Raw genomic sequence first — 18,439 nt, 5'->3', positions numbered from 1 at the left:
CAATGTTACATACATATACCTTAAATAGAAATATAATAAACATTAGACTACTCATTGAAATGTGTAAATAAATTGTTCAACTAAGTAAATAATAGATTGATCGGAGTACCATATGTATGTATGAATGACAGCGATGCCCAATTCTTCGTGTTCAAAAAGTTGTTGCATGTCCTCCTTTGCAATTATTTCGGAATGAGCAATTCCGAAAACACCTTCATCAAAATCTACACTACGGATGGCGCCGTGCATAATATCGGACTCTTCCACCATTTTCTCAAGACGCATCATAATTTGAGATTTTGTCCCGGACGTCGTTGGAATATCGTTACCAGCTTTTTTCAACTTTCGACCGGGAACCTAAAAATTCATATAAATTAAATCATGACTTTTTGTGATGCAACATAATCGTTGCGTATATAATTCAATGGGTATATATATTTGTACCTCTTTTTGAGATGCAACCGACTCGATGCGTCTTGAAATCCCTTTACCAGCTTTATGTGTGGGTCTTGTAGGAGTCTAACATTACCATGTAATAAGGATTGATTAAATATCATAATTGTAGCTGAATTGAAATGTGAATACTAAATATTCATAATCATTTAGAACATATATACCTCGGCATCTGGGAAAATTAGATCTGACGGCCATCCAACAAAGGATCCGACTGCATCTCGCATCAACGTTGTCTCTGAAACAACGTCAGGTAATGGTAGAAGCGCGTCGGTATCTAATACAAGGTCAACCTAAACTTTCATATATCCCACCGGGAGGGGATTATGGTGAAGTAATTCACCCGAAGTGTTGTGCACTTTTCCCTTGCCAACTATGCGATAAGTTGGTGACGATAGATACAGCTAACAAGGTGTAATGCCCTAAACCAATAATAAATGTTATTGTTAACGTGTATATGTGTCAAGTAAAAAAGTGCTATTTTAATTTCATAATAACATATATAATTACCTCGGGAAATTTCGGTTGACAATTGATACTAGCTCGGTCACTAGTATCTTTTGCCTCGGAACCGCACCTTTCCTCTCTATACCTTGCATTCTCCTTTTGCAGTTCGAGTACTTGTGCCCTTAACTCCGCCAAGGTCTCCATCACCTCTTTGTTGGTAGGATTTTTTGTTTTTGGTTTTTTATAAAATGACGACGGAGTCACACCAAAACCCTTACCCCTCACACGACCGAAATACTCAGGAACATTTAGTACTCGACTAAGTATGCTCCTGCAATCCTGGACCTCGGTTGAAGGTAAGGTTTGGGATAAAGTCTCCTGAAATATTATTAGAGGAGATTAAAAATGAATTATATGTCTAACAAAATTTTCGATATAATTAAAGAAATAATGTTACATATACTTACACATTCGTCATAAACATTTTGAACCGCTTCAACGACAGCCTCATCCTTCCCAACCCGAGCAGCCTTCCACAATACGTGCTCCGGAAGAGATGTTGCGTCACTTTTCTCCTCTGCTAGCTACAAATTGAATCAGATTATAAGATCATCAATTATAACATATTGTGACAATGTATAAGCTCATAGCATTTGAATATACTCACAATTCTTTGTTGTAACCGTGCATATCCCGTACGCCCTTTTTTGTACGGATACGCGGGTTTTGATGCCCTTTTCCGATTTTTGTCGCTTACTTCCTGGATAAAAAAGTTTAAGGCATATTAGAACCAAGTAACTTAACAATTGTATAATACCATAATTAATAGACATTACATGGAATTTTTCGTTTCTTCGTTTGGCGACAAAGTTATCCCATTCTTCGGCTGAAATAATCTCCGCATACTTCATTGGCCGTTCTGCTTCAACAAAGTTTCCTTCCTCATCCTTGAGAAATTTGTTGGACAAAAAGGATCGAAATCCTCGGAGTCTTTTTCCGACCAATTGAATACAATATTTTTGCCGGCTTTCATCGATGTGAAAGGATCTCTAAAAAACATACAAATGGAGTGTGTTATTATAAGTAATATTATAACAATATATGGTCAACAAATAGTCAACAAAAAAAACATATAATAATATATGGTAAGTACCTGTATCTCGGACCATATTTTTTCTTTGCCAACCTTCAATTCCGGACTTCTCCAATTATCACATGTAATCGGAATATGTTGTCGAACAAGGGAACCAATGTAACTTGCCAACATTGAACCGTTAGGCTCAATTAGTTGGTCTTCAACACTCCAATGTACTTCGAATTTTTCACCCTTGTCTCTTGCACGAATGATTGACTTCATAACAGTCAATCCTCGTTTGATTTCTTTTTCAACATTGTTACGTGATCCACTCGCGTCATGGGTATCGTCTTGGTTAGCCATTTTATCTGTAATATAGAAATGATTCAATAAGACCCAAGTAAGACAATGACCATATTCGTGAAGCTACACAAAAAACACATTCATATACCTTCCATTTCTCTCATGTTACAACAATCTAAACTCTCTCTTTTTTTCATCATTATTGAATACAAACTCACACACACCTACTACATACAAAAGACCAATGCAAGCTCAAACACACTCTAAATGACATCAGTTTAGAAAATGAACATGAACAAACTTGCATCCATAATCATCAAACTTCCAAGCACAAGCTCAAACACACTCTAAATGACATCAGTTTTCAATCAGAAATAAAAAACCTTACAACAAGGTGCTCATGAACACCATATAGTGCCCGTTTGCCCTAAACAACATTAATCAACATAATGCACAAAATGTAAAACTCAGTTTAGAAAATGCCCTAATCAAACACCTGAAGAAAGTGAACGGTAACGATGGAGAAGAGAAATACCTTCAAGGTGACGGTAACGATGGAGAAGAAAGTGAACAGCGACGGTGGACGCAGATAACTCAGTGAACGTGAACGCAGCAGCAGAAAAAGGCGACGGCGACGACGACGGTGAGGAAGGGAGAACGAACGGAGGACGAGAGTAATCGCAGTAGAGAGTAATCGCAGTAGAGAGAAAACCCAGTTACGTAAACGAAATAGCATATAGAGAGGGAAAATAAAGAGACATGCAGTATATATGTTATAATTTTAATGTTTAATAAAGGGGACCTTAGAGGGCGCTTGTGTAAAAAAAGCGTCCTCTAAAGGGGGCCTAAGAGGGCGCTTCTAAAAGCGCTCTCTAAGGCTTTCCAAAAGCGCTTTATAAACTGGAAATGTACATGGACTTAGAGAGCGCTTTTTTAAAAGCGCCCTCTAAGTGTACCCTTAGAGGGCGCTTTCATAAACGCGCCCTCTATTGGTGTCCCTCCATTTCCTCATTATTTTTTCGCTTCACTTTAGAGGGCGCTTTGTTACAAAAGCGCCCTCTAAAGTGCGATGTCTATTCCTCCTTATTTTTCTCTTCACTTTAGAGTGCGCTTCTTTAAGAAAGCGCCCTTTAAGGTGCGCTGTCTATTCCAGTTTTTGGCGTAGTGCCCCCTGATATCTTGAAAATCTGGTACATACCAAAATTTCCATAAATATGAAAAATATGGTAGAAAGTGGTGAGTTTTGAAAAAACCTTAATATTTTGACATTTTTAACAAAATATATTCGACGAAATATATACATCTAATGCAAAAAATGGTACAACATCAATACAAAACAAATTATGCTAACTTCCTAACTTCTTCCTAATGCCTTATATGTCCTGCATATGTTGTTTCCCATGCTTTTGTACTTTCAGCACAGTTCTATATACATCAATAAGTAATGAGAGGCAATAGGAAATCGGGTTTCAACTTCACCTGAACCCAATGAATTCTATTAACAAAACCAATTGCAATAATTTTGTGTCTACTTATAACTATGCATGGAGATATCACTAATGCGAAGAATGTGATAAAGTTCCTGGACAGCGAGAGCAATATGACATTATATCTAGAAGCAATAGGATAACCCATATCACTAATCTTCATTCATTTCTTATGACCTAACACACCCAAGCTATCTACTCGCAAAGAACTTCTAACTTCAGATACAGTTCCATATAACACATTGGAATACATTTGATGGTGTTGATAAACTTCAACATCTAAGTGTGTCCAAACTAAAGACCATGACTCTTCACCCCATCCATGTAATGTTGCAATATCATGGAAACCACAATTTCCATCTTGACCCACATCAACAGTTTCATCAATGTACTGATGTAAGAAAATAGAAAATTGAGACAAGTAAAGATGTTTTGAAGTCTGGCTAGACGATTGACTTTCAATTGGCTTCGTACATGATCTCTTCATAGTCTGACTTTCGTATGAGCCCTTATCATACTACCAATGTGAAGGATCATGATGCATTGAAGGTGCAATAAATAGAAGAAATGGGGGTTTGAATTGGGTTTTTGGATTAAAAACTTTTTGTCATCCAATCCATCACACAACACTGAAAACGATAAAGATAAAGAACACAAATACTTTTATCTTGGTCTGTTGTTAACAAAGTTACATCCAATCCACCCACCTGAGTGATTTGTCTTAGCCAAGGACTTAATTCAATAATCAACACTGATTACAAATGCAATGCCAACATGTCACTGATTCCTCAAGATCCTGACCTACCTGGTCGATTGAGAAACCCCAACGATCATTGACTCCTTAAAACCCGGCCTACCTGGTCGCTTAATATTATTTCACCCTCTTTCACTACCTGTCAAATCCCTCTGAAGAATCTGACCAACATGCTCGCAAGAGAAACATAACCAGATTGGTTTATAACAATTTTGTGTTTATAAGTGTGCTTCTTAGTTAAGCAGATTACACAAATTTACAATCAAGGTTTACACTTTAAGCAAGATATGAAATATTGAGCTCTAAGTGCTTTACTTTTCTTCTTTCTTGCTTTTGCACAAATGTTCTTCTTTGTTGTGCTTTTTCAATCAATCCCTTGAACTTTTTAGAACACTCATTGTGTATCTACATTATTCAGCTCCAGATTAATGAAGTGTGTTCCTCATTGTTTTTATGGGTTGAGACCGTGTCTTATGTCTACCCATTTATAATCTGGGACCACTCTAAGTGTTTGTATATTGTTTGAGAACACTTTCTTTTCTCTCACTCGTATTCGGTGTTCTTCCTCCCTTAGGCGTCAAACTTTTCCTTTTCAACTCTCTCAGTCATGTTATCTAATATTCCAAGTCCTCTTTAAATAGATAGGGAAAATTATCATTGAGGATAAAGAATATATCCATTGGATAGGATAAGGATTGGATATTTCTTCAAGAAACGTTGTTGTTGTAGAGTAGATAGGTACATAAAAAAATCTTGAGTTGGTAGAATTTTTTTATAGCCGTTTGAAGCAGTACTTTCTTGATTTGACGTTTGATTGACACATGCATAGTAACTCTTCTTCCATTAAAACATTCTAGAATAATGTTGGCAAAACGTGATAACAGACTTAGAGTTCAGAACCTATCAAGGTCATAGGACTTAATAAGGTTTGGATGACACATAATTTATCAGAGGTGCCTTCTTCAAAAGCATTTACTGGTAACAATCCGAGTAGAAAATATCTTCAGAACTTCTACAGAAATACCAATGATTTGGATTCTGACGATGTCCAGACTTCAAAAACTATTTTATCAGAGTCTCTTTAAGTTCAACATACTTGATCATTCCAAATTGTTCAGAGCTGTGTTTTCTTTGTTCATTGAGTTTTAGTCAGAGGCTTCATATAAAGATAACGTGTTGAAGCATGAGTAGGGATCAAAGTTTCTTTGACTGAATTATTCTGAGTGATTCTTTGCAGGGGTGTTGACTTTGATGAACCAGAACATTGACTTTGATTTGAGCACATATTTGTATTCTTCTTCTTTTTTCTCAGAGTGCGTCTTTTGCTCGTAGTATGCTAAATAGATTTCTTTAGACTTCGTCTGCATTCAGATTTGACTTCTTCAGAGTTAGAATCTGTTTTCTTTTATCTACACATTAAACAAGCATAGTTTGGGTACAAAATTATTCTCTATACTTTGTTATCATCAAAACATAAAGGTATGTAGATGTAAAACCGACCTTATTCTTACACTCTTCGTAGTATGACTTTTGTACGAGCCCTCATCTTACTCCTACTGCGAAGGATCACGACGCACGTCACTCTCTTGACCCTTTTTACTCTTCTTATATCCTTTATTTGACTTGTACTTCATTGGTGGTGAACACATAGAAGCTATGGATGTATGTGATAGTTCCTGAACTTTTTTCTTCATCATCCTCTAGCCTATAATATCCAATGTACTAAAATACCTCTTCAACTCTTCACATTCTTCTTCTAAATTCAAATGTGTCTCACTATCTTATGCAGTGACCTCATGATCTTCAATGTATAATTTCTTCCAAAATACATGAATAACTTCTAACGGAACATGCTCGCCTTGTATTTGAAGACCTGCAAGTTGACATGCATAAGGTAACTCATGTGTTTTTTAACGAATTAATCACACACATATTTGTCATAACCAACAAAATTTTACCCTTTCCAAAGTGTTGTATACCTGTCTTGAAACGAAGTCGTGCAATCTGGAGTAAAATGGAGTGTTATACTAATGGTCAATGTCTGCAATACTTTTTTTAAAAAATGATACTCTGATTGAACCTAGTTGCAACTTCAACATGGTGTTCAACACATCCAACTTCTACATAAATCTCCTCTGCTAGTAGGCAACATGTTTTTTAGTCTCCAGTGAGGAGACTCAACCCTAAAAAACATAAATACAAAAGGATGTCATTATTTGATCATTATTAATGTTATGTATTCAAAGTCACGTCAATGTACATGTTCGCTGTCATGTTCCCTAAATGAGTGACTCTATTAGTCCATGCAACAACAAACCTTTCTTTATAGGGTGTCAACCATGTTTCGTGCACATATTGAATAAATAAAGGAAATCAGCACATACAATCTCAAAATGTTTAAGGTGTTCGACAAACTCATACTCCTTATTCGAATATATGGTGTTGTTCCATAGATCCATAACATGCTCATGTCTATGTGGTTTAACATACTCCTTACATTTCATACTAACATTTTTTAAATATGGAACAATTACAACATGTGAGTTGAGTTTGGGAACACAACTTCCATGGCATTCATCAGCGCCAGTTCCCGGTCTGTCACCAAAACCTTCGGTAACAACTTCTCATAAGCAAACAACTCTTTCAGTTTCTCTAGTGTCCGTGTGAAGTTTTCCTCCCTTTCATGTTCCATATACACAAATCTAATAGAAAACGTCAACTTCGTGGATGTAACACCAACAATATTAAGTAGTGGTAACCGGTACCTATTTATATGTACAAAAAATAATCAATAGCTTTCAACCCATAATCAAATAAATGAAAATTTGTGTTATTGGGGGATGCAATACCTATTTGTTTTGTATGTACAATAAAAAACCAACACCAAATTAAACATGTTTAGCAACTTCAATGAATCTCGATATGTCAAAAGATATCAACGACAACATTTGAATCATTCCTATTTCTGGTTCACTACATGTATTTCTCTTCATGAATAAGACTCGGTAGATGTTGCATTTAAGTCAAGGGACTTCTCTTGCTTGTCGTCTTGTATGTGTATCTTGCCTTGTGCACCTGGGCTCGTGAAGTTTTTTGGATCTCTATCTTTCAAATTATGTATCTGAGAATCATATTGTATTTTGTCATGTCATTCACAAACTATCTTTCACCATCATATATAAAGAGTACTTGATTGCAACACTCCGCCTTTGTCAGGAAACACAAGTCATGTTCCCAAAAGACAAAATAGTTCAAAGTATATGTGACTCATCATAAACAACAATAGCTTGTTAAAATTGTTTTTCACTACTGTGTGCGTGCGCCCGCAAATCAAGAGAGTACATCACACTCCAAATCAAGACATTAAGCAAATCAATTATGTGATTATGAATATGAGGATTTAAAATGTTTTTACAAGTTTGAAATCATTCAATTTTATACACACCATAAGTCCAACACCAAAGTTTCAATCAAGTGATGTGAAGTTGTCATACATTATAGACATTTTACAGGTCCAACCAAACCAAGTGCTTCCCTTAGAGCCAATAAGAGATGCTCAGGATGATCCTCGATTGCCACAGCTCCACCATGTTGGGATTGCATGGATCTCAATACTCTACCAACAATCTGAACATGTATGCAAATAGTAAGATTGTAAAATTAGCATGTCAAAGTCATCACATAATGTGACTCTAGTTGTGACTCACATCTATTCTCTTATTTAACAACAGAAAATTACGAAGAGAAACCGAATGAGAAAAAAGAATAACTCAGACATAAATTGTGTTACCTTTCGCGCGTAGCCACCATAAGCTATGCCGCTAATTAAAGCACATGATGGATTAGATGTAGTGTTTGATGACTCTTCATGATCCAAGTATTCTAAGAACAAACAAGAACTCTTATGATGCAATTGAGAAAGGAAAAGAGCAAGTAACAAGAGAGTTCAAAAAATATTAAGTAACAAAGTGAGAATATTACCTGTAATAGTTGTTTGAAAGAGTCCTTCTTTTTTCAATCCTTCAATTGTGTAAGCATTAGTTCCACCAGCAAGTTGAAGAAATCCTACCGTGTTAAGAAATGAAAAATCAGTTGAATCACGATAGACATAGACCCTAAAGGCCCGTTCGATGGGCATGATTAGAGAGTCATGATACAATAAGGTATCATAGATTCATATTATATTTCAATCTAGTGGTTAACAAATCATCAAGATATGATAAGTTAATCATATCACATATTCATCTTATCGTGAGTTGTAGTTGAGTCAGAAACTAGTAAGATATGATAAACGACTTTATCATGTCCATATTCTATCTATCTCGATTCTATCTTGACCTACAATAGGGTTCTATGAAGTTTTCAAAGGACCATAAATTGAATTATGAATACAAACCAGAAGGTCTATCTTTTGCTTTAGCCAACTGAACAGCAAAGGCGATTGACTCTTTAGTTGCTCCTCTCCCAATATCTCCACTCATCGGACGGCCATCTAACTTGAATTTATACAACGAAAAGACGGATTTGTTAGAAGAAATATGAAATAGAATTTCACTTATAAGAATTTGAAGTTGTTTAATCTGTTGAAAAGAGAGAAATGCCACACCTGCCATAAGTTTAAGCCTCGAAGATTGGGCTTCATAATCGAGAACATTTTGTTCATAGAGGATATTGTTGAATCTCCAACATTAGGTAAGCTAACCTGAATCATTTTAATAAGTAAATTGTTGAATCAAATGAAAATAATCTAGAACAGGTTGAAGGAACCACTTACTGCTACTAGCTTCAAATTTTCTACTGAATCTCCTAAAGCACGCCAGAGTTCTTCAAACTGTTTACTCTGCCTATCAGAGGATCATATTCATATGGAAAAAAATAGATTTTGAAACATCAATCAACTGTAATCTCAGTAACACTGACATTTCAGATTGAAAGTGTGTCCGGCTGTATTCAATTTCTTCCATCTTTTAAATTATAATTCGTGTAGTATCAGTGTTGTGTGTATTGTGTCGGTGTTTCATAGAACACTAATATTATTACCTTCCACTTGTATGTATCTCTATAGCATCAACATCATTTCTCTTGATCAGATCAGCAGTTGTAATAGCATCCCTAACATATGTTACATCTCCTGGATCAATATATGAAAAGTATGTTTCGTTAGCAGTTAAAAATATTGAATTAAATAAATAATTTAGAGAAAGCTAAGACTTAATAATCTCAAATGGAACTGGAAAATGGCGAACTTATTTTATCATAGGGACAAACTGGAAGGCAGCGACCACAGCCGTAGCAGCGTTCCGTTATGACACCGTCCTGCATGATGAAGCCAATTGAACAATACAAGTTTTGCAAGAAAGCACTTTGAACTTTTAAAGTAAAATCAGCCAAAACATTCATTACTCTTGGGGCGTCGTTATCATATAAAATTTGCGAAGCAGATTTCTGTTGGAATGAGATTGCATTCGCAGGACAGACATTTTCACAAGGCCTAGAACAATTTGCTGGACAGTCCTCCGGATCAAATTCTGTTAAGAAGACATTATTACTCCTCAATCAGTGGTAGGTTAAGCTAAGATATTCAGAAATCAAGATGAATATGAATTGTCTTACGAGCTTTGCGAAAGTGAAGATCTTTATCATCGTTGACACTGATCATCACCCACGGCTTTCTAAGGCCGCATAAGATGTCTCTTGCAGCTTCAATTCCTTCATTCACAGCACTTACAACAGATGCATCAGCAGCACAATCAATGCAGTCAACTGCAACCATGTAATCCATTCCATGGAGTGTGTTTGGGTATACAATATAACTTAATTTAGTGATTGTGAATAAGCTATTTCTATAATCAATGAGAAAAAACTGTTAAACTGATTTTTCATAAGCCATTTTCACATACAACTTATACACATGTTCTAAACTATTTTCAATCCAAATTCCAATTCAAGTTTATATTCATCTTTGGATTAAGATTGATAACAAAACCTAATATGAAATAAATGGTTAGATTAAATTATGATGAATAGAAAAGGTAAATTAATACCTCCAGCGAGAGTGTAAACCAAAGTGAGATTTCTGATATCAACAACATCTTCAAAACTTGCACCACAAATGAGTTTAACCCAATTACCTCTCTGAAGAGACTCAAGTGGAGTTGATGATGATGATGAAATGGAAGGAAATTGAACAGTGTTGACGATGTTCTTCACCTTCTGAGTAATACACTTTTTATCCAATTTCGCTGGAAATGCATATATTAGTTAGATACATAGATAGATATAGAGAGAGAAAGAGAAAAGGAGAGAGTAAGAAAGAGTTTAAGAAGAACCGTTGTTTTGAATTGAGAGGGAAAAATTTGTGGCGCAGAAAAATCTCAGAGTAGCCATTATCGGTCTAGTTGCATTTTTTGAAAGGATAAATAAAGCGCATCACACTTTCCACCCTTTCCTTTCATATATATATATATATATATATATATATATATATATATTGCAAATCGATTCAAAAAAATCGAATACTGCAAAAAAAATCAAAAATTATTAGATGTGTTTGGATGTCATTTGTAAAAACTCAGCTCAGATTGATTTTTCAAAATCGATTCAAACCGAACCGAGCTGCATGTATATATTTTTATATTTATTTAATTTGTATTAGTATGATATATTGTGTTAATTTATTATTAGATGATATTTATTTTGTATATACTATTTATTAGTTTGATTAATATTTTTTATTTTTATTATTTCATTTGTTTCAACCATATAACAATATATATTATATCAAATTTATTATTTATTAGTATTTTTATAATATTAATAAAGATATAATTTGTAATTTGGATATCTAAATAACATATTTATATCAAATCACACGAAATTGGATCAAATCGGATCAGATTTGTTTAACCAATCATTCAAAATCGAACTGTGAGTAAATTTATTTTTGGATCGATTGATATTTTGCTTCAAAGCCGATTCAAATCGCACAACGAACACCTCTAGTCTGGAGATGTCTCTTCGGATGCACCAAAATTTCAACAGGCTGCATTATTATTAAGTCCACTCCAGTTTGAACTAATATGGTCTGGAGATGAATCTCATTATGTTATTTGGACGTACCCGGAGATGCATCTCCGAAATATTATGAAATCCTTTAAAAGATGTTGGATAGGTGATTTTTTTCAGCCAACTTATATTATTGTAAAATCTAAATAAAATCCACGTAAAATGTAGTTAAATGGAAAAAAAATCATACATTATATTTGTCCGAAAAATACAAAAAAGTAAAACATTGAAACATAAACTAACTATTGGGTATGTCTAACCCCTTGCCTCCTCCGCCGCTTGTATTGCACAATGTTTCGTAACTTGACAACCATGGTCTCCATGAGAGCCTTATAGGGAGTGACATCCTCAAAGAGTCTTGCCTTTATGGCTCATCTACACATCTCCGCAACATGCTGATAAACCGTTGTCAAGCTCTCGACCTGCTCATCTTGAATCTCAAGTACCTCTAGGTTAGCTGATCTAGGTGGTCCTCCAGGAGCGTCTGGTATCATGATAGGGTGTGATACCATATAGAACTATGTCATGTAGCCTTCAACATAAGCCCAGTGTACATGAGCGGGCTCCCAGAGATACTCATATGGTACCAGGTGACTCGAAATCATCCAATATAGCACCAAGATCTCTACGGCGGATGCCGGGAGGAACGACCTCATAGGGAGGTCTTGTAATGATATGCATGTAGCCAAATCGGCATATCCCTTGCTCGTACAGGTAGGGATGTATAAGAGATGACCCGCATGACAGCCATTCAAAGTATAAGAAGATGACGTCAAACGGACATGTCTGGAGGTGACCGTCGTATGGGCAGAAGTAAACGACATATGGTACCATACGGTCAAGAGAGACTCTAAATGGCTCGACCGCACCATTCCCCATATACGAAACAAAAACAATTGCATGTGGTCAGTCCTCATCATAGGCAAGCGTAGTTTTAAACCCAGTAACGTGAGGGAAGTGATAAATGATCCATCCCTGAAAATTGTTTGGATACAATATTAATAAAATTTGTAACAAATGAATTATAAAAATATTAGTAACAAGAAATTACCGTAAGAAGCGTGCAACACTTTGTCATCTGCTCTGTTTTCCAAAGACAACTCTCACCCAGTTTCGAGTACAGGTAAACCAAATAGATGGCCCCCGGTTGTACTCGTGAATCGCAATCAGGTCGGTGAAGTACTCAAGATAGACCACATCAACATAGGTTGCACTTTTGTCCACAAACATGGACGTGCCAACCAGGAATAAGAGGTAACATCTCAATGCACAATGTTGGTGGTACTCAACCTACACATCATCGCCTACAACACCTAAGACCCATTGCAAATATTTTTTATAAAGATTTATCAAAAAATAAACCTAGCATGAGCACCTGTTAGATACCCAAAAGTGCTTATTTGAGCTATCAAATATGGGCATCTTTCACTCCCTTTCCTTGCAAAAGTGTTCGAAACCACCTTTGTTTTAGATGAATTGCAATACAATGATAAACGATCTTGGTACCTTTGATTTATGTGTTATTGTGCAGGAATTAGGCATGAAATAATAGAAAATGAAGCCACAAGAAAGTTGGCAAAGGGACCAAAAAAAAGGATGCATTCATCAGCTTGCTCGCTAGGCGAGGGCTGTGGCGAAGAGCTCGCTAGGCGAGCACCCAGGGAACAGCTCCAGTATTTTACAGTAGCAAACATCAACAAACTCGCTAGGCGAGCAGCCAGCGAAGGTGGTAGCGAACACGTCCAGACTTGGTCAAAAGCGCAGTCAGCACTCACTCGCTAGGCGAGCCATTAGCGAGCTCCCAGCGAGCAATTCCAGTAGCAAAACCTCCTAAGCTCGCTGGAGCGACGGTTGAAGCGTGGGCTTCGCCTAGCGAAGGTTTTGTTCGCCTAGCGAACATGCAAATATGGCAAAGGATATTTCTTTGGGCGCAGGTGGCTCAGGTGCCTCATTTTGGGGCTCGCTAGGCGAGCCATTCTGCTCGCCTAGCGAGCATGACAGCTCAGTAGCAGCACTATAAGTAGCAGGGGCTACTTTTTGGAGCCATACTTTTACACTTCCATACTTTTGTACTTTTAGATATTTTTCCAGCATTGCTCTAGAAAAACTTTGTGACCTAGAAATCATTTCTCTTCATCTCTTAACAATCTTTCACAAAAAGAAGGTGGATTCCCATCCAATCTCGATTGTTCGACTCGGATGTTGATTAACCTTCTTCCGAAACTTGTTGACCAAGCTACCATGAAATGAGTAGCTAAGTTCTTCATTTTGTCAAGGTTAGATGTATATGGTCATAAGCTTTGTGTGTATATGAGATGATCTTCATTTGTAAACTCTTTAATGATGAATATATGGTGAAAACTTTGTTTTATGGAAAACTCTTTGTGTTGGTTTATGATCGAGAGATGTTTACCAACTCTTTACCTAGGTTTTCATCCAATCTTGTTTGTTAGCTAGAGATAGTAATGAATGATTTTGTTCACCATAAGGTTGAACCAAAAAGTTGTCATTTTGATAGATTGTGTTAGAGATAAACAATGGATCAAAATGGGAAAACTCACAATGTGTGTTAGAGATAAACACATTGGGAGGACTTTGTGAAATAGTTTATCATCTAAAGGAGTTTATAAGTTTTGTTGATCGAACATATACATGCAAAGTGATCGTCGAACCCTAACTTTGGCAATATTTCTCAAATAGAAAAACCAAAACTTTTACCGCATTTTATTACACTTTTATGCAAGATACCGTGACTAAAACCAAAACCCCATTATTACCTTAAGCTAAGAATTAAAACAACTGTCGAAAGGCTGTGATATCTCACAATCCCTGTGGAGACGATAACAAAAACCCGACACTTAAAAATACAACCAACAAAATGGCGCCGTTGCCGGGGATTGTGAATTGATATTGTGAGCATCGCAATAGTTGCTTGATTTTTAGCTTTCGAATTTTTGACTTGTGCTTGTAATTTGTTTGGTTTAGTGTGCAGCTTTCGTTTTATGTGAGGGTAGATTCCTGTGGACGAACTTCTTTTTGATCCCGAGATCGAAAGAACCGCAAGGAGGCTGAATAGCAGAACGAGACAAAGGAGGCAACAAGCTAGACAACGACAAGAACAAGGAGAAAGTTCTTCTACCACGCATCCACCACCGTTCATACCTATCATGGAACCACAACCACCGCCCATTTCCACTCCATGTGTAAACAGTCCAAGGAATACTGCTCAATTTGCCAACCACGCTGGAAAGCAAGCCGAGATGAAGACGGGAACTCTTAATTTACTATATGGAAGTCCATTCACCGGAATGGACCATGAAGATCCCTTTGCTTTTCTCACCAAATTTTACGAGATAGCATTGGCGGCAGGAGTTGATCAAGCTCAAGAGCTACCGTTGTTCAAAAGATTATTTCCCCACGCCTTGCTCGGCAAAGCAAAAGATTGGTACTTAGATCAAACACCTGCCGTCATGACAAATTGGAACGTGTTGGAAGAGAAGTTCATCGAAAGATTTTTCTCCCACAACCGGTTCATGGAATCCAAGACGGCCATCTCAGTGTTTTCACAAGGAACCAACGAATCATTAAATGAGGCGTGGGAAAGATTCAAATCCATGCTTCGTAAATGTAAAGGGCATGGTTTTGATGAATTGACTCAAATCCATATTTTCAAAAATGGACTTCAACCAAACTGCAAGACTTTGTTGGATGCTACCTCGGGTGGTTCTTTATTGTCTAAAAACGCCGAAGAAGCTACAGATATCATAAATCGAATGGCTCTAAATGATCTCCAAATTCAAAGTAGAGGCAACTCTTTGAAGAAGCCGGGAGTGCTTGAACTTGGAACGAATGATGCCATTCTTGCCCAAAACAAACTCATTTCACAACAAGTGGAACTCTTAACGCAGCAAATAAAAGAGTTGAGAGAACCTTCAAAATTTAAACAAATAGCTTGTTGTGAGCTTTGCAAAGGTGAGCATGACACCGGATTTTGTCCACCTCCCGGGTTCGAAGAAGTAAACTACATGGCGAACCAACGAGACTACCTACCGAGACAACAACAACAACAACAACAACCTTATCAACCACATCCTCAAAATCAACAACAACACTTCCAAGGGAATCAAGGGTTCCAACCTAGGAGTAACTATTACCATAACCAAGGTTATGGGGGTGGTTCTTCTAGCCGTCAAAACCCTCCCCAAAATCCTTATCAACCTCAACAACCGCCGGTCGTAACTTCAAAGTTAGAAGAGACATTGACACAATTTATGCAAATGTCAATGGCTAATCAAAAGAGCAACGATGCGGCAATCAAAAATCTCGAGACTCAAGTTAGACAACTTGCTAAGCAACTAGCGAAACAACAACCCGATCCATCTTTTTCGGCGAACACGCAAACAAATCCTAAGGAGCATTGTAAAGCGATCACGACGAGAAGTGGGAGGGAGTTGATTAGTGAGAATAAAAAAAGAGATGAGAGTGAACAAAGAGAGGAAAAGAAGAAAAATGAGGAGGAAATATTGGAGGATAATATTGATGGTGAAGTGGGGGAGTGGAGTGAGGAAGAAGTTGAAAAGAACAAAAATAATGGTGAAGTTGAAAAGAAAGAAAGTGTGGAAATTGAGAAAAATAAGAGTGATGAAGTAATGGGGGAGGAAGTGAAAAAGCCAAGAGCGAGAAGTTCTAGAGTTGCTAAAGGAAAGGAGGTAGTAAGCGCTACTCCAATCCAAAACCTTCCTTATCCACATGCTCCATCTAAAAGGGAGAATGAACGGCATTACGCCTGATTCATGGATATTTTCAAACAACTGCAAATCAACATTCCGTTTGCCGAAGCATTGGAGCAAATGCCCAAGTATGCCAAATTCATGAAAGACATACTTACAAAAAAGCGGAGGTATACGGAACCGAAGACCATTGTCCTAGATGCGAGTTGTAGTGCAATCATTCAAAGGACGCTTCCGAAAAAAGAGGTTGATCCGGGACGAGTTACTTTGCTGGTTAAAATTAGTGATATCTATGTCGGAAAAGGAATAATTGATTTGGGGTCAAGCATTAATCTTATATCATTGTCTATTGTAAAGAGGCTTGGCAACATTGAAATTAAGTCCATCCGGATGACTTTGCAATTGGCCGATAAGTCGACTACCCATCCTCATGGCGTAGCCCAAGATGTTTTGGTTAAAGTCGACAAATTCTTTTTCCCGGTCGATTTTATTGTTATTGATATGGAAGAGGATGATGATGCTCCGCTCATTCTGGGCCGACCGTTCATGAAAACCGCGCACATGATGATAGACGTTGATGACGGTTTGATGAAGGTGAGAGTCCAAAATGAAGAAGTTACTTTCGATCTATTCGAAGCAATGAAGCATTCAAAAGATAGAAGTGATAGCTTTCGCATCGATGTGATCGAAGAGGCAATTTTGGAAGTTTCTAAGCATATTCATGAGATATCTCCTATGGAGTTAGCTCTTGATGACTCATTTGAAGTTTTCACAGTTGAAGAAGAGCAAGCTCTTGATGAATGCTTAAGGGAACTTGATGGTTTAAACGAACTACAACCGTGGGAAGTTGAGAAGGAAGACTTGAAGAAGGAGGTTAATGACGAAAAAGCGCCTATTGAATTGAAAATGTTACCTTCTACTTTGAAGTATGTATTCCTAGATGAGACCGAAGCAAAGTCGGTCATCATAAGCAACCTTTTGTCAAATGATGAAGAAGCCCGTTTGATCAATGTGCTAAAAAAAATCAAGAAGCCATGGGTTGGACTCTTTCCGATCTAAAAGGAATTAGTCCTTCCTATTGCATGCACAAGATCTTAATGGAAGAGGATTTTAAGCCGGTAGCTCAACCACAACGCCGCTTAAATCCTACTATGAAGGAGGTTGTTAGAAAGGAAGTTGTCAAGTTGTTGGATGCGGGAATGATTTACCCGATTTCGGATAGTCCATGGGTTAGTCCTGTGCATGTGGTTCCGAAGAAAGGTGGAATTACCGTGATCCGAAATGACAAGGATGAGTTAATCCCTACTAAAGTTGCAACGGGGTGGCGAATGTGTATTGATTGTAGGCGGTTGAATACCGCAACTCGAAAAGATCATTTTCCACTCCCGTTCATGGATCAAATGCTCGAAAGACTCTCGGGGCAACAATACTATTATTTCTTGGATGGCTATTCCGGGTATAACCAAATTGCGGTTGACCCGGTCGATCACGAAAAGACGGCTTTCACATGTCCGTTTGGAATTTTCGCATACCGAAAAATGCCCTTTGGGTTATGCAATGCACCGGCGACTTTCCAAAGATGTGTGCAGGCCATTTTTGCCGACCTTATTGAGAAAACAATGGAAGTCTTCATGGATGACTTCTCGGTATTTGGTGGTTCTTTTAGTTTATGCTTGGCAAACTTAAAAATGGTGCTTGAAAGATGTGTGAAGACCAATCTTGTGCTTAATTGGGAGAAGTGCCACTTCATGGTGACCGAGGGGATAGTGCTTGGCCATTAAGTCTCTTCAAGAGGGCTTGAAGTTGATCGTGCTAAGGTTGAAGTGATTGAAAAGTTACCTCCTCCGGTGAATGTGAAGGGAATCCGAAGCTTTTTGGGCCACGCCGGGTTCTATCGGCGCTTTATCAAAGACTTCTCAAAGGTAGCTAAGCCTTTGAGTAATTAGCTAGCTAAGGACCAGGTATTTCTCTTAACCGATGAATATTTGCAAGCTTTTGAGACTTTGAAGGAAAAATTGGTTACCGCTCCAATTATAGTCGCTCCAAATTGGAATTTAAATTTTGAGCTAATGTGTGATGCGAGCGACTATGCAATCGGAGCGGTATTAGGCCAAAGAAAAGAGAA

General features: G+C 37.4%; 1 protein-coding gene across 2 annotated transcripts; it reads right to left on the bottom strand.

Annotated features, from left to right (window-relative positions):
- Positions 1–7,882: 7,882 nt before the first annotated feature.
- Positions 7,883–10,967, bottom strand: LOC127074166 (uncharacterized). 2 transcript variants are annotated; one of them, XM_051015463.1, is made up of 12 exons: positions 10,849–10,967; positions 10,564–10,761; positions 10,133–10,282; positions 9,914–10,047; positions 9,766–9,835; positions 9,560–9,650; positions 9,294–9,363; positions 9,126–9,221; positions 8,916–9,015; positions 8,501–8,584; positions 8,310–8,401; positions 7,883–8,146 (listed from the first exon to the last, which is right to left on the bottom strand). In XM_051015463.1, the coding sequence occupies exons 1-12, from the start codon at positions 10,904–10,906 to the stop codon at positions 8,015–8,017; spliced, it is 1,275 nt and encodes a 424-aa protein (XP_050871420.1). In that variant the 5' UTR covers positions 10,907–10,967; the 3' UTR covers positions 7,883–8,014. The 2 variants fall into 2 exon arrangements, with proteins under 2 accessions (XP_050871420.1, XP_050871424.1); XM_051015467.1 differs by having other exon boundaries at positions 9,923–10,047; positions 10,849–10,955.
- Between the last annotated feature and the right edge of the window lie 7,472 nt (positions 10,968–18,439).

Source organism: Lathyrus oleraceus, chromosome 1 (assembly GCF_024323335.1).
Source record: "Lathyrus oleraceus cultivar Zhongwan6 chromosome 1, CAAS_Psat_ZW6_1.0, whole genome shotgun sequence".
Lineage (NCBI taxonomy): Eukaryota > Viridiplantae > Streptophyta > Magnoliopsida > Fabales > Fabaceae > Lathyrus > Lathyrus oleraceus.
The sequence above is the reverse complement of the archived record's forward strand: the minus strand, read 5'-3'. Positions and strand labels throughout refer to the sequence as shown.